The following is a 14,341-nucleotide window of genomic DNA, read 5'->3' on the forward strand; positions in this document are numbered from 1 at the left end:
CATGATATAACTGAGCTAAATAATGGTTTGCAGCTAACTGCAACGGATTACACCAATACGTGGTGTTCTCACCCCCTGGAATAGATAGCCTGCAAAACTGACCGATAGTTGTTGTCTATGGAATTTCCTTCAAGGAAATCACATGCTCAGATTAGTCTTCTGATCAAGATGTTGCTACTGGCGCGGCTAGTGGCAGTTGAGATTGGCGATTCAGTTTCCATCTAATTCACAAATTCCGACAATTATGCACACACAAAATTGCACCAAAATGCAATAGGAAAAAATTGCAACATCTAGTACTCAGTCACAGTCCTGGGAATATCTCAATTCAGAACAAAATTATATCATGAGCCAGCAACATCTCTGACAGCAACAAAATGTAAACTGGCTGCAGAAAAACTGTCGTGTTACTCGACAGGCAAAACCTTCTTTTACATATACGATAAGCACCTGAATTGTCAATAAGGAGTGCAAGTGATATGATTATTGCCACTGTTGAGCAAAAAGTAGCTAGAGAGAACAATTCCCTTTTCATTTTAAGCTATCAAAGAGTTTCTCAGCAACCTGTAGGATAGAAGTAATAAGCATAAACAAGTTAGATCAGTTCAAGAACTGCAACGAACAAAAGAACACAGGAACAGTTGGCTTCTTGGATCTGCAAGGAACACAAATAAATTTGAGTAAAACCAGGAAGAGAGCACTCACATGCTTGTCGATGCATTTCCAGTAATCGAAGTACTGGCCAGTGCAATGCTTTTGCCCGGTCTCATCACCTTCAATTCTCTTGACGCATTTCTTTACATAGCATAGGTGACATAAGATCATGTTCCAGTGGTAACAAAACAAAAGGTATTCAGGAAAAGAATAGTCTACAACAGTCAAGAAAAGTTTATCATAAATGCTCAGATCAACTGACAATTAGATAGCCCATACAAAGCACTTGGATTGTGAAGTTCAAATATAAAAAAGGAACACCCCGAACAGTTGCTGAATAACTGTTTGGTATTTAAACTGGGCGTCATATCCTATGAATCCTATGAATCCACACATGTTTGTGCATCCCTGCATCCTGTCATCGTCAGTCGTCCGATCAAAATCTTGTGCCTACTGTGCATCAGTTCTCTTTTTGCAGGAAAACGCCCGCCTCCATCCTAAGTTAGGCTGTGAATTTTCCAATCACCCCCTCCCCCCGAGCAGAGGGCACCTCCTCTAATTCCCAATCCTGCCTAAACTCCGCGGCGGCCACGACGGAATGCGCATCTACATGGCCGATTGCGACGACGAGGACAGCAGTCTCCAACCAATATCAATGATAGGCCGTGTGTGTGGCCGTCGCAAAGGCAACCTCGGACGAAAGATCGTTGTAGATGGTCGCCGCATCGGCAGCCTCGGACAGAGATCCATGTCGATGGTTGTCGCATCGGCAGCCTGCGATGGAGCACACGGCGGAGGTTCGCGTAGGCGGCGGCCACGACCTGTGATGGAGACGACATCCTGCCAAGACCTGTGATGGAGCACACGACGGAGGTCTGCGTAGGGGTCGGCCGCATCCTGACGGCTACAGCTTGTGATGGAGACAACTGTAGTCAACCACCACACTCCGACTACGGCCACGACTACCACATGCCGACAAAGGCGGCGACATGACCACACTGCAACCATGTAGCTACTTCTAATTAGATTTAACTCCTCCCGCCAATTGCAATATCAGTTGATGTCGTTTGGATGTGGCAAAATTCAGAAAATGTTAATTTCATTTCTTTGGAATTGTTTTTCAGAAATTTAGGAAAGACAGCAACTGGGCAGCACATGTGCTGGCTACCTTGCTAAAACTCACAGGAGAAGCGAATCTTGGCTAGGCCTACACCCCAAGTTCATGATGTTGTGCTGAAAATGACAATGTAAACGTGTTTGCTGTGATTGAATCAAAACTCTTGCTTACTCTCAAGAAATAGTATTTACTGTCTTTGGTTGAATGGCATTGTTGAGGTTGATGTGGATTAATAAGTTTATTTGTTCTTTGCGTGATCCATACTGCAGTTTGTTTAACAAGTCCCATATGCTGCCAGCACACTTTTGCATCCGGTACATGCTACTTTTACTACTAAGCCGCAGATCATGTCCAGGGTTATGAGAATATAATTAGCTACTTGGTATAATACATTCAACATGCAATAGATCAAGGAAAATAAGAGAAAGACAGTTTACAATATTTCAGTTCATCTAAAAAATCACGAGGGCCATCATGGAACACCATTTAGTTCATCTCATGCACAATCTCCGCCCCTTTGCCTTTATCTTTTTTCTGACTGTCCAGTGCTGATGGTCATGGCCATAATACGAGTGTGCTGATCACCTATTGTTGTATCCATCACAGGTCGTGGCCGCCCCCTACGCGGACCTCCGCCGTGTGCCCCGTCGCACGCTGCCGATGCGACCGCCATCGACATGGATCTCCGTCCGAGTCTGCCGATGCGGCGATAATCTAAATCGATGTCCATCCGAGGCTGCCGTTGCTACGGCCACACGGCCTATCACTGATATTAGTTGTAGACTGCAGTCCTCGTCATCGCAACCGGACGTGTACATGTGCATTCCGTCATGACCACCCCAGAGATTCGGCGAGGTCAGGGATTAGAGGAGCTGCCCTCTACTTGGGGAGGGGGGTGTTTGAAAAATTCACAGCCTAACCTAGGGTGGAGGCGGGCATTTTCCTGCAAAAAAGTGGACCGATGCAGAGTGGGCACGCGATTTCCATCGAACGGCTGACGATGAGACGATGCAGGGATGCACAAACATGTGTGGATTCATAAGTTATGACGCCTTTAAACTGTAGACACTAGGTACAGCCTTAAGCTTGGCCAATTGCTACAGTCTAATTGCAAAATATCAGGTGCTCCGGAAATCACATGCTCCAGTGCTTCCCGGGAAGCTGGGCCGTTGGTCATGGTCAAGGTCCCTGGATCTGCACGTAATTACGGGACACCTGGGCTGCTTTGCACAAATTAACCATTTCAAGCTACATGTCACAGGCACCACCTCAAACGTTATTTCATATTTAAGTTCAAGGCTAAAGCAATATGCTAGAGAGCTCTTGATGCATATGAGGCAAGGAAGGTGGCGAAGAAAAAACATAAGGCAGAAGTGAGGGTTGATGTGCATGTTACAACCCTAAATGAAGCAAGGGAGGTTAGAGAATCTGTTTGTGTTGGAAGCAAATCATCGGAGCCCAACAAATTAGGACCAATGGACAAGTTTGTGTGTCCTATTGATGGTAAATCAAGCAAAGAGGAAGCCTTGAGGCAGCTAAGTATGAATGAAGCGCTATTCAAGGACAGAAGAATAGCTCAATGTTCACCATATGTTGCTAGATGGGTGTATTGTTTTGTTGCTTTGCATTGCTTTGCATTGCTAGATGGGTGTATTGTTTTATTGCTTTGCATTGTTTTGTTGCTTTGCTTGTAGGCATACTCCATTTAATGCTCTTGACAACGATGAGTTTTGTTAAACGTGTGAGGCCATAGGCAAATTTGGTCCTGGATATGAGCCTCCTACTCAATATGAGCTTAGGGAGAAGTTATTGAGTGATGAATATGCAAGGACCAAGAGTTTGTGCATGCATTGTAGTGGGGAGACAGGTTTTCTCAAATCAAAGGAAACATCGAATGTGTGTCACATACAAGTGAGGTGATCTTTCAGCTAGTGGACAATGCAATTGAGGAGGCAGGGGTGGAGCATGTGATGCAAGTGGCGACGGACAATGCTTCCAATAACATGGGAGCCAAGAAAATGTTGTTTGAGAAGAGGCCAAAGATCTTTTGGAGCTCTTATGCAACTCACACTATCAACTTGATGCTCCAAGGAATTGGCAACCTCAAAAGATTCAAGACAATAATTGATCAAGCAAAGAACCTCACCATCTTCATCTATGCGCATCACAAGACTTTGGCATTGATGAGGATTTCTACAAAAAGAAGAGATATCATAAGGCCGGGGGTGACAGATTTGCTTCCGCTTTTCTCAGTTAGCAAAGTTTGTTGGAGAAGAAAGATGCTTTAAGCTGTATGGTGGTTGAAAGAGCTTGGGAAGATACGAGTCATGTGAAAACAAAGGAAGGCAAGGATGCAACGGCAATGGTGACTGATGCTAACTTTTGGAAAGGTGTGCTCTATGCATAAAGGTGTTCGAGCCATTAGTGAGAGTTCTTCGTTTGGTTGATGGGGATATCAAGCCATCGATGGCTTGGCTGTATGGAGAGTTGGTGAATGCAAAGAGGAAGATGAAGGAGGAATTTAACAACTTGGAGAGGAACTACAAAGATACTATGGCCATTGTTGACAAGAAGATGAATGGAAGGCTTGATTCTCCACTGCACATGGCCACATATGTGTTGAACCCACACTACAGTTATGTGGATAGCTCCATCTTTACCACTGCAAATGAAGGATTCCAGGAGTGTGCTGAAAAATACTTTCCAAACGATCTTGATACTTGCATGTTGCTTGTCAATGATGAGGTTCTGAAGTATGAAAACAAAGAAGAACCTTTTGGAAAGAGGCTTGCAAAAGCATGTGAAAATGAAAGCTACAGCCCGGGTATACATGCTAACTCCTGCCCCCTACTTGATGTTGCTTGCTGCCTTGCTGCTGCTACGCCACTGCTACCTTGCTGCTGCTATGCTACTGCTACCATGCTGCTGCTATGTTACTGTTACCTTGATGCTGATGCTGATGCTGATGCTGATGCTGATGCTGCTGCTGATGCTGCTGCTGATGCTGCTGCTGATGATGATGATGATGATGATGATGATGATGATGATGATGATGATGACGACGACGACGATGATGATGATGATGATGATGACGATGATGATGATGATAACTTTCTGCTGCTACTGTCCAATTTCTAGTTGGTTGGTGGAAGCATTATGGAGGAGAAACACCAAATTTGAAAGAAATGGCTATGAGAATCCTCTCCCTGACCTCTAGTTCTTCTGGCTGTGAAGGAAACTGGAGTGCATTTGGATCGGTATACCTCTCCTCATTTTTGTCTCCTCTCATTTGTCTACTCTCATTTTTTTTTTCTAATATGCTCATGTGATGTTTAATATGTAGATACATACCAAGAGAAGAAATAGGCTCACAACGGAGCAATGCAACAACTTGGTCTTCATAAGGTTCAATAATAGAATGTTGTCTAGGAAACAAAAGCTCTTGGAGAAGAAATGGGATGTGCTCATCAACACCGATGCTACTGAAGCTCAAGGATTTCTATTTGAAGGAGGGGATGATCATGCAAATGTTGTTTATCTTGATGAGGAGGATGGGGATGTCCATCCGGGTACGGGGATATCATGGGATATACTTGGTGAAGCAATGGGAGCACAAGAGCAACTCCAACTTCGTAGGAGTGCAAGAGTGAGAGACCTTGAGGAGGAGTCTGAATCTGATGGTGATGATGAGATCGTGGATGATGAAGACATGTATGAGGATGATTGAGAGGCATTAAGCAAGTGATCATTGCATGTTGGTTGGCATCATACCATCAAGTGATCAAGTCATCATGCATTTGTCTTTTGTTTCTTATTTGTTATGTGTAAGACTATGGTGTGGTGAGACTATTGTGGATCATGGTCGCCGTCGTGGACTCGTGGTACTTTGGTTTGGTAGAACTAAGCAAGTTTTAAGATTTTTATTTGTTATGTAATATGCATGATTGCTTGTGAGGTTGTGATATGATCTGCCTATTGCATTGCGTGTTTGCTAGTTTGATTTGATTGCTCATTCAGTTTGGAGAAGCTAGTAAAGGGAGAAGCTCATAGCCTATGAGATAAGCTTCAGTTTACAATTTACTTTACATATATAATGTTTTGCTTCCTGCTACTAAAATCTTCTCTATGATGTATCAAGCATGTAGCTGCTACTCGATGCATTGCAGGGAGAGGAGGATCAGGGGACAACACACAAAGAGGGAGGGGCAACATATTGGAGAGAGAACAAGGTTATAAACTTATAATTATACCTCCAGTTTACATTCTAGCATTATTTTTTATGGCAAACTGTTCTTTGTTGCCCGTATTCATACAATTGTGTAGGAAACGCATAATTGCGCCTAATCACGCCTAAGCTAGAAAAGCGCAAGTAGGTGACCGGACGCATTATCAACGCCCAGTGCTTTTTTGAACTTTGGCATTTGCATAGAGAATTTATAGGAGGCATAATAACATTTTTGTGCATATACAACAAATCGAACAGCTTATTACCTGATATTCATACCACAGGTAGACACACTTAGGCTTCGTACGATCCTCTAGGAGTGCCTTTGGGTCAGATACCTCCTCATCCGCCCTGAAATACAATACGACATCATAGATTAAGAACAAAACGACTTGGAATTACAATCGTAACTAGCACAAATAGCAATGCTTTAAACACAGAACAATTCAAAGCTGTTGAACCCAGTTTCTCCCAGTTCAATATGGTATCAGAGGCCAGCGACGGCGAGCTTGGCGGGAAAGCGACGGCGAGTCCTTGGGGTGGCAAGGCGATTCCAGGCTGCCGCCGCGGCGGCAGCTCGCTCGTGCACTGGCTCTGCGCGAGCTGCAGCTGCTGTTGCAGAGCGGGAGGAAGAAGAGGAAATGCGGCTGCTGGAGTTGCTGCACGGGAGGAAAAAGAGGAAGCTGCTGGGTGCGGTACTGCTGAGTTTGCTGCTGCTGCTTGGAGAGGAAGGAGGAGCTGCTACTGCATGTGCTACTGTTTTGTCTCCTGGTGCTGTGTGGCTGTGCTTCTGCTTCTGCTGCTGCTGTTGATTAGAAAGGGAAGAGGAGGCAGCTGGAACTGCTGAGGGCTGGATTGCTGCTACTTCTGCTCGAAGTGATTGCTGCTGCGTGTAGCTGCTCGTCAGAGGGGAGAAAGGGAGGCTAGCTGCTGCTTATTGCTGCCTGGGAGGAGGATGGCAGGTGGTGAGGCTGTGGATATGTTCAACGCCTTAGAGGAGGAGACCAGGTCATGGATTCAGTGCGGCCAGATTCATGTGACACAGAGGAAGGAAGAGGAAGGCACGTAGGAGATGAAGTGCTCAGAGGAAGCGGAGATGTAGCTGGGTGCAGGCGTTGGGGGCTGCCTGCCTCAACAAGTAAAGACTCGAAGGATGCCCTGCTCGCCGCCATCAAGAAGGAAGTTGTGCTGTGTGCATGTCTGCCCTCTGCCAAAGGCCAAAGCGTCCATTGATGTTGCGCGGGCAAGGGTGGCTCACATGGTGAACACGAGTGGGTTCTAGACTGGTACATCTAAGCATGTTGCGAGTAAACGCAGTGTGTTTGAGTCTTACAATAAGCTTCCTCCTACTCACAAGGGCACTATTCAAACTGCCGATGGTACAAAACCTGTCGAAGGGGTTGGCATAATAAAGTGCACTTCAACCATTTCTTTGTCATGTGTACCAGCGTTTCCTATCAATTTGGTCTCTGTAAGTGCTCTAATTGATCAAACATACTGTCGCGTGACTTTTGACAAGTTTTGTTGCTTGATTCAGGAACGACGGGCGAGGCAGGCGGTTGGGACTGACACTAGGCATCGGGGGCTCTCGTATGTGGACCAAGGGGATGTAGACAAACTTGGTGTGTGTTGCAACCAGGAGGAAAAGGAGTAGCAGGCGATGATCCATCACTGTAGGATGGGGCATGTACATTTTGATAAGATGAGTAGAATATTTTTGTATGTTATGTGGGAATAGGCAAGGGCAAGTTGACATGTGATGCTTGCGGATATGCAAAACACACAAGAGCATCTTATGTGAGTAAGGGGCTTAGAAGCATATCTCCTCTTTTATACTTATTCATTCGGATGTATGGACTTCCCAATGGCGTCAAGCGGTGTCAATGAATGAAATGAAGTATTTCCTTACCTTTATCGACCGAGTCCAGGATGATGATATATGAGGTAGAGTTGGGGTAACACCGATTGAAGAGAAGCTTGTCCAATATCGTCTGAGATGGTTTGGGCATATTCAACACAGGCCTCCAGAAGCTCCGGTACATAGCGGACGGCTAAAGTGTGCTGATAATGTCAAAAGAAGTCGGGGTAGACAGCGACGGTCAGTGGGAGAAGGCAGCAGCGTGTGAGATGAGATTGGATCAGAGAGCACGAGTTGCGTGTGCGAAAAGAAAACCCTAAGGCTCTAATACCATGTTAGGAAATATGCAACTTGTATTCCCATGAGGCCATAGGCCAGTATATATACATGTACAAGTGCAGGAAATATGCAGAAGACCCCTTATACAATGGGGTAAATACAAAAGGCTACATGACTATATATTGTACTCTAACATAGACTACCCCAACTTGTTTGGGACTAAAGGCTTTGTTGTTGTATTCTCGTATGACTTGAATTTATTTGAGGCGTCGCAAGGATGAGGTGTTTAGCTGTTTTCAAAAATTCCATGCCTTTGTGAAGTATCAGTTGTGGGTCATCAGGACTGACAATGGCATAGAGTACGTGAACAACACCTTTGGGGCCTTCTTTTCTAACCAAGGTATTCTTCATCAAACTACACACACACACACACACACACCAAAGAATGGAGTGACAAAAAGGAAGAATCGACATATTCTTAAGGTTGCTCGATCGTTGATGTACACGATGAATGTGCCCAAGGTCTTGTGGAGTGGAGCAGCTATGACAGACACATACCTAATCAACCAGACACCTTCACGAATACTACGCACAAAATCTCCGTGTTAGTTGTTGTTTGGAGAAACTAAGTTTGTTGTTCTCCTGAAGTTGTTTCGCAGTACCTGTTTTGTTCGAGATCACCGGCCTTCAAATGGGAAGCTAGATCTACGTGTAGTGAAGCGTGTATTTCTAGGCTATTCTTCTAGTCAGTGAGTATAAATGTTGGTGTACCTCTAAGAAACGCAGGTTTGTCAGTATGGATGTCACCTTCAGGGAGTCTGAGCCCTTCTATGGTGAGCCATAATATCTCTATTGTTTGAAGAGCTTGACCACTTACACTCTATGAAGGATGGTCAAGAGGGGGAGAAGGTTGTGTCTCATACCCAAGGTGATTATGTGGACACTAACACTAATGACGATGTGCAGGTTCAGGATTAGCCCATAGTGGGTATAACCCCGGTCGGTACTTTCACTAATGATGATGTGCAGGTTCAGGCCAACAGTAGGTACAATTCAGATTGGTTCACTAATGATGATGTGCGGGTTCAGGCCAACAGTAGGTACAATTCAAATTGGTACTCTCCAGCTTCCTGTTGAGAATCGATGGCATCCACAAGTGCAAGGGGAGCAGCAAGGAAGTGATGCAAACTCATCTGACACAATCGAACTTCTTATTGTGTTGCAAAAGGGGACACCTGAAGCGGCAAGGAAGGGTGAAGTGGCAAGAAAGTCTCTACCACAAGATGGTTTTGACGACCATGACATTTGCAATTTTGTGCCTTTCGAGGCCTTGTCTCCTTCCTGTAGGGCGTTTGTTGCCTCTCTATAAACAGTGTCAATCCCAAAGGATTGGAAGGCCACAAAGTAAGATCTGAAGTGGCATGAAGCGACGATAGAGTACTTGAAAGCACTGAAGAAAAACAAGTGGGTGCTAACCACATTGACGGGGAGAAAAGAAAGCAGTGAGTTGTAAGTGAATCTATACGGTGAAGCAGAATCCTGGAAGGATTGGCGGAATGGTATAAGGCCAAATTGGTTGCCGGAGGATATAGTCAAACTTATGGAATTGACTATGATGAGACATTTGCTCCAGCACCGAAGATGAGCACGATAAGGATATTGGTTTCCTATGCTGAAAACTTTGGGCCGAAGTTGCATCAATTAGATGTCAAGAATGCCTTCTTACACGATGAGCTGGAAGAAGTGTACATGGAGATGCCACCAGGTTTTGATTCTTCAGAGACCACGGGGAAGGTATGCAGGCTAAAGAAATCCTTGTATGGACTGAAGCAATCTCTGAAGGCATGGTTTGATAGGTCCAGACGTGTTGTTTATGGTATGGGATATGGTCAATGTAACGATGACCACATGGTGTTCTACAGACATTCTGATCAAAAGATCGCCATTCTTGCAGTTTATGTGGATGATATTATCATCACTGGAGATGATAAGGAGGAAATAGGGACATTGAAGGGATGTCTGGGCAAGGAATTTGAGGTAAAGGATTTGGGCAACCTAAACTACTTCCTTGGCATAAGTGGCCCGGACAAAGAAGAGAATATCCTTGTGCCACGAAAATACACCTTGCATCTCTTGAATGACGTGGGCATGATAGGATGTCATGCATCCCCTACTCCGATTGAACAAAATCATCAAGTGACAGCACAATTAGGTGAGCTAGTGAAAAGGTAGATTATCAGTGACTGGTTGGGAGGTTATTGTACTTGTGTAATGCCAGGCCTGACATTGCTTATGTCATGGGTGTGGTGAGCAGATACATGCGTGAACCAAGCAGTGGGCATCTTGATATAGTACACAGATTCCTAATGGCACCGTGAGAAAAGGGTTGTGTTTGTGAAGACTAGAAATCTTGAGGTGGATGGCTATAGTGATTCTGATCGGGCGAGTTGTCAAGATGGTAGAAGATCAACTTCAGGCAATTATGTGTTTGTGGGGAGAAATTTGGTGTCAAGGAGAAGCAAGAAACGGACCATTGTGCCTAGATCAACGGCAGAAACTGGGTATATAGAGCATTATCTAAAAGGTTGAGTGAGATGATCTGTGTGAAGAACCTACTGGGCGAGTTGAAACATTTGAGGAAGGAACCCTTGAGATGGTGTGACTACCAATTAGCCATAAGCACTGCCCATAACCATAAGCATTGCCAATAACCCAGTTCGACACGATAGGACAAAACATGTGGAAATTGATTGGTTTCTTCATTAAGGAGAAACTTGATGATGCATCAACCTTACTCATGTCAGCTCTGGGGAGGATTGTAAATTGCTTGACAAAGGGACTGCGAACCAAGGATTGTAACTTGGCATGTAACAAGATGGGGTTGATAGCAATCTACCACCCATCTTGAGGGGGGACGTTGAACCGGTATGGGTCTGGCCCATCTCCACTTAGCCCATAAGGCCCAGCCTATGTGCAAACCTAAAAGAGAGGAGAGGGGCTGCTCGAGTGAGTGTGAGCGTAAGTCACAAACCACAACCCAGCCGCCAGTGCCATAGAAGGAGAGGCTGGAGGTGAGTACCTCCCAGTTCAATAGAAACACTACACGTTCCAAAGTGAAATTACCAGGAACTTCTTTTAATACAGACACCTCAACAGAACTCAACAGCAATATATTCTCATACATTGGACCACAATCTACAGTCCCTAGCTGGTCTGCACTACCTCCACCCATGAGTTCTCCACTGAAGATTGATCTAGGTATCTACATCAATGGATCACTATGGAGATCCCCCCTCCAATGCCCACTCCCTGGGTCTCCCCGAGGCATATGATCCAGGACAAGGTTTGTGAACTTTTCTCTACTCCGGTGCAACCCCACCCCCACCCCCTTCCCACCCCTTCCATCTTGTGGCCACTTTTTGCACGGTCATGCTTTCTGTTGGATGAACACAATGTTAGTTTGGCTCTCTCGGCTTGTTTAGTAGTCTCTTATGATCCATTCAATGTTATCCATATCAAGGGGTCTGTCTACCGTTTCTCGGTTCATTCCAAGGCAGTGGGATACTTTATTGTCAAGAAAAAGCTCTATATTGCAATATGTTTAAGTGCCATTTCCATCTTTGGGGATCTGGTGGCCAAAATTGGACTTTGGTTCACCGCAGTAGGAACAGGCACTATCACCGCAAAAAGATGACTAATACTCCGTATTAATGTTAAGAATGGTATTACTACTCTTTTGTGCTATGATGAATGGATACCAAACTACATACATTGTATCCACGTGGCGATTCATTTGCCAAGCACAAAGACATATCTGTTCAGGCCATGGAATATTTCCCTGCCCATGTATAGTATTGATGTGCAACAATGCCAAGAATTGGTTATTACTCTGGATGCTACTGAGGACATAGATCAGTGAAAGTTTGTATGGGATGGCACTAAATATTCAACTACGAGAATATTTATTGAGCTTATTGGCAATCCTCCCCCTGCCTATGCATCATTCAAATGGATATGGCAATCATACTGCTTGTCAAAACAGAAGTTTATCTTCTGGCTGCTCATACAGAACAGGCTCAACACTAGAAAAATGCTAACCAAGACAAACTTCACCTGGTTCGATTTATTGTAATTTATTTCTTTTTCTCTCTAACTCCTTCTGACCCCCTCTACTTCTGTTTGCACAGTTCCATATTTTAATGAAAATCAGAGCAACGGTGGGGGCCCTGTCTACTGTCTTTTGCTCCCCAAAAAAGCCTGGTCTGCACGCCTTGTCAACCTCCCCCACCAAAGATACAAAATGAAAATGTTTAACGTCGATTCATTTATCAATATTGGTTATACTTATAGTGGCTCACATACTTGCGCGGAATGAGGAAGGTCACGGACATTAGAACCAGCCAATAACCAACTTTCATCTTAACTATGTCTATGACACATCAAGTGAGAAAAACACCTAAACTTCAGTTGTTGAAGAGGATGCTATCGCTTCGTATATGCGCAGGCTTTCTTCCACAAACTAAGTTTTGGGAAGAAATTTGCATAAGTAACCCTCGAGTGCACCTCAACACACGCTAACACAAGAATCTGAGACAAGTGCAGTACAGCTAGAACCTGCACAGCTTGATGCCTACGGCAGAGAACAATCACATAAATACGAACATCAGAAATCAGTTAAACACAGGCCCGGCTCTGAGGCATGGCGAAAGGGTTGACCAGCCAGGGCCCCAGGTACGGAGGGGCCCCATCTTGATGCATCACGATGGCACATCTGCCTAGCTATTATGTGCAAACAACCTCAGAAACTCTTGTATATAGGTGATCATTGCATACCTGGTTGTACTACTTATTTATTTGGTTATTTACTCCATTACATACTACTAATACTAGCTCATGATTATTAATTTGTACTAGCCTACTAGGTGCATGGCTTTGTCGGGTAACGACGCATTCATACATTATGTGCCTATTTGTTGCGACTAAATGATATTTTTGTAATCCCACAGAAAAAAAAATCTTTTGAGCTCGTGTATCATTAGGTTTCGCTGTAATGTGATCTGCATTTTCTCTTGTACTATTTTTTTGCGAAATTCTCTGGATTCCAAAAAAATTGTGCATCGTTCCCCACAAGAAAAGAACCTTTATTTCGAAAAAAAAATATCTTACCCTCATCGATGTCTTGCCCTAGGGCCAACATGTCACAACCGGCCCTGATTAAACAAGCAGCAATGGACCTCAACCACTCACTTGTTTGATTGCTCCAGGCCTTATCTTTCAGATTCTGACAATAAAGGCTGGCCATATGAACTGATGCCTGAGTACGGACGCCTATCCATCAGCGGTTGAATTGCAACAAAATCGTAACAAGCATCGTGCCCCAGAACAGACTGAACATAGGCAGACATTCGCAAATCTAAATGTCCTACAATCAATGTTTAATTCGAGCACGGCAACAGAATCACACGATCAGCAGCATACGGATCCCCACCCACCCCAATGCAGCGACCTGCTCAGCCCACGCGCGACGCCTGCGCTACAGATCAGCGAGATAATACGGCAATATAATCGGTTGGATCGGATTACTCACATGCGTGACGCTTCCGATGACCCAAGAACTATCCCGCTTCCAACTGCAGAAACCGAGGACGATTAGCTTCCAATGAAACGAATTTGGTAAAGACGGGTCGATTACAGGGGATTAGGTTAATTTCTGGTGAAATCGGATCTGGGAGGAAGACGATGTGTGTGTGTGTTTTGTTTTGTTTTAACGGGAGGGAAGAAGACGATGTGTTATTACCGGAGTAGGAGTCGAGGACGGCGATGTCGGAGGGGCGGCGATGATGGGAGGCGACGGATGGAGAGGAGCCGCAAAGGAAGATTTTGATGAGAAAGCTTGGGATGGCCCGAATCGATAAATTCTACTACCTACACCACACAAGGCTGCTATATGGGCCGATCCAATAAGCTTTACAATTTTTTTATCCCGAAAACAAAATCCTTACTTAACTATTGTACCGGGTTCTTATGAAAAAAAATCACCTCCGAAAAAAACATATTGTCCTGGGTATAAACATTACTTCTAGTTATGTTTCCATCAACGAGCCGCCTACGGTAACTTAGTAATCTCAAGACGATATGACAGCTCAATTTTTCAAAGGTGCTCATAGGGGTAAGGGGTGTGTGTGAGTTCATAGAATGAGTGTATGCT

At 44.6% G+C, this 14,341-nt stretch overlaps 1 protein-coding gene across 1 annotated transcript; it reads right to left on the minus strand.

The window, feature by feature from the left end:
* Positions 1-294: 294 nt before the first annotated feature.
* LOC123402756 (cytochrome b-c1 complex subunit 6-like) lies at positions 295-14,050 on the minus strand. Its single transcript, XM_045096708.1, has 5 exons — positions 13,931-14,050; positions 13,721-13,763; positions 6,263-6,347; positions 706-795; positions 295-564 (listed from the first exon to the last, which is right to left on the minus strand). Coding segments are annotated over exons 2-5 (210 nt in total). The 5' UTR covers positions 13,723-13,763; positions 13,931-14,050; the 3' UTR covers positions 295-531.
* Between the last annotated feature and the right edge of the window lie 291 nt (positions 14,051-14,341).

The sequence above is a fragment of the Hordeum vulgare genome, chromosome 6H (genome assembly GCF_904849725.1).
Source record: "Hordeum vulgare subsp. vulgare chromosome 6H, MorexV3_pseudomolecules_assembly, whole genome shotgun sequence".
Taxonomy (NCBI): Eukaryota; Viridiplantae; Streptophyta; class Magnoliopsida; order Poales; family Poaceae; genus Hordeum; species Hordeum vulgare.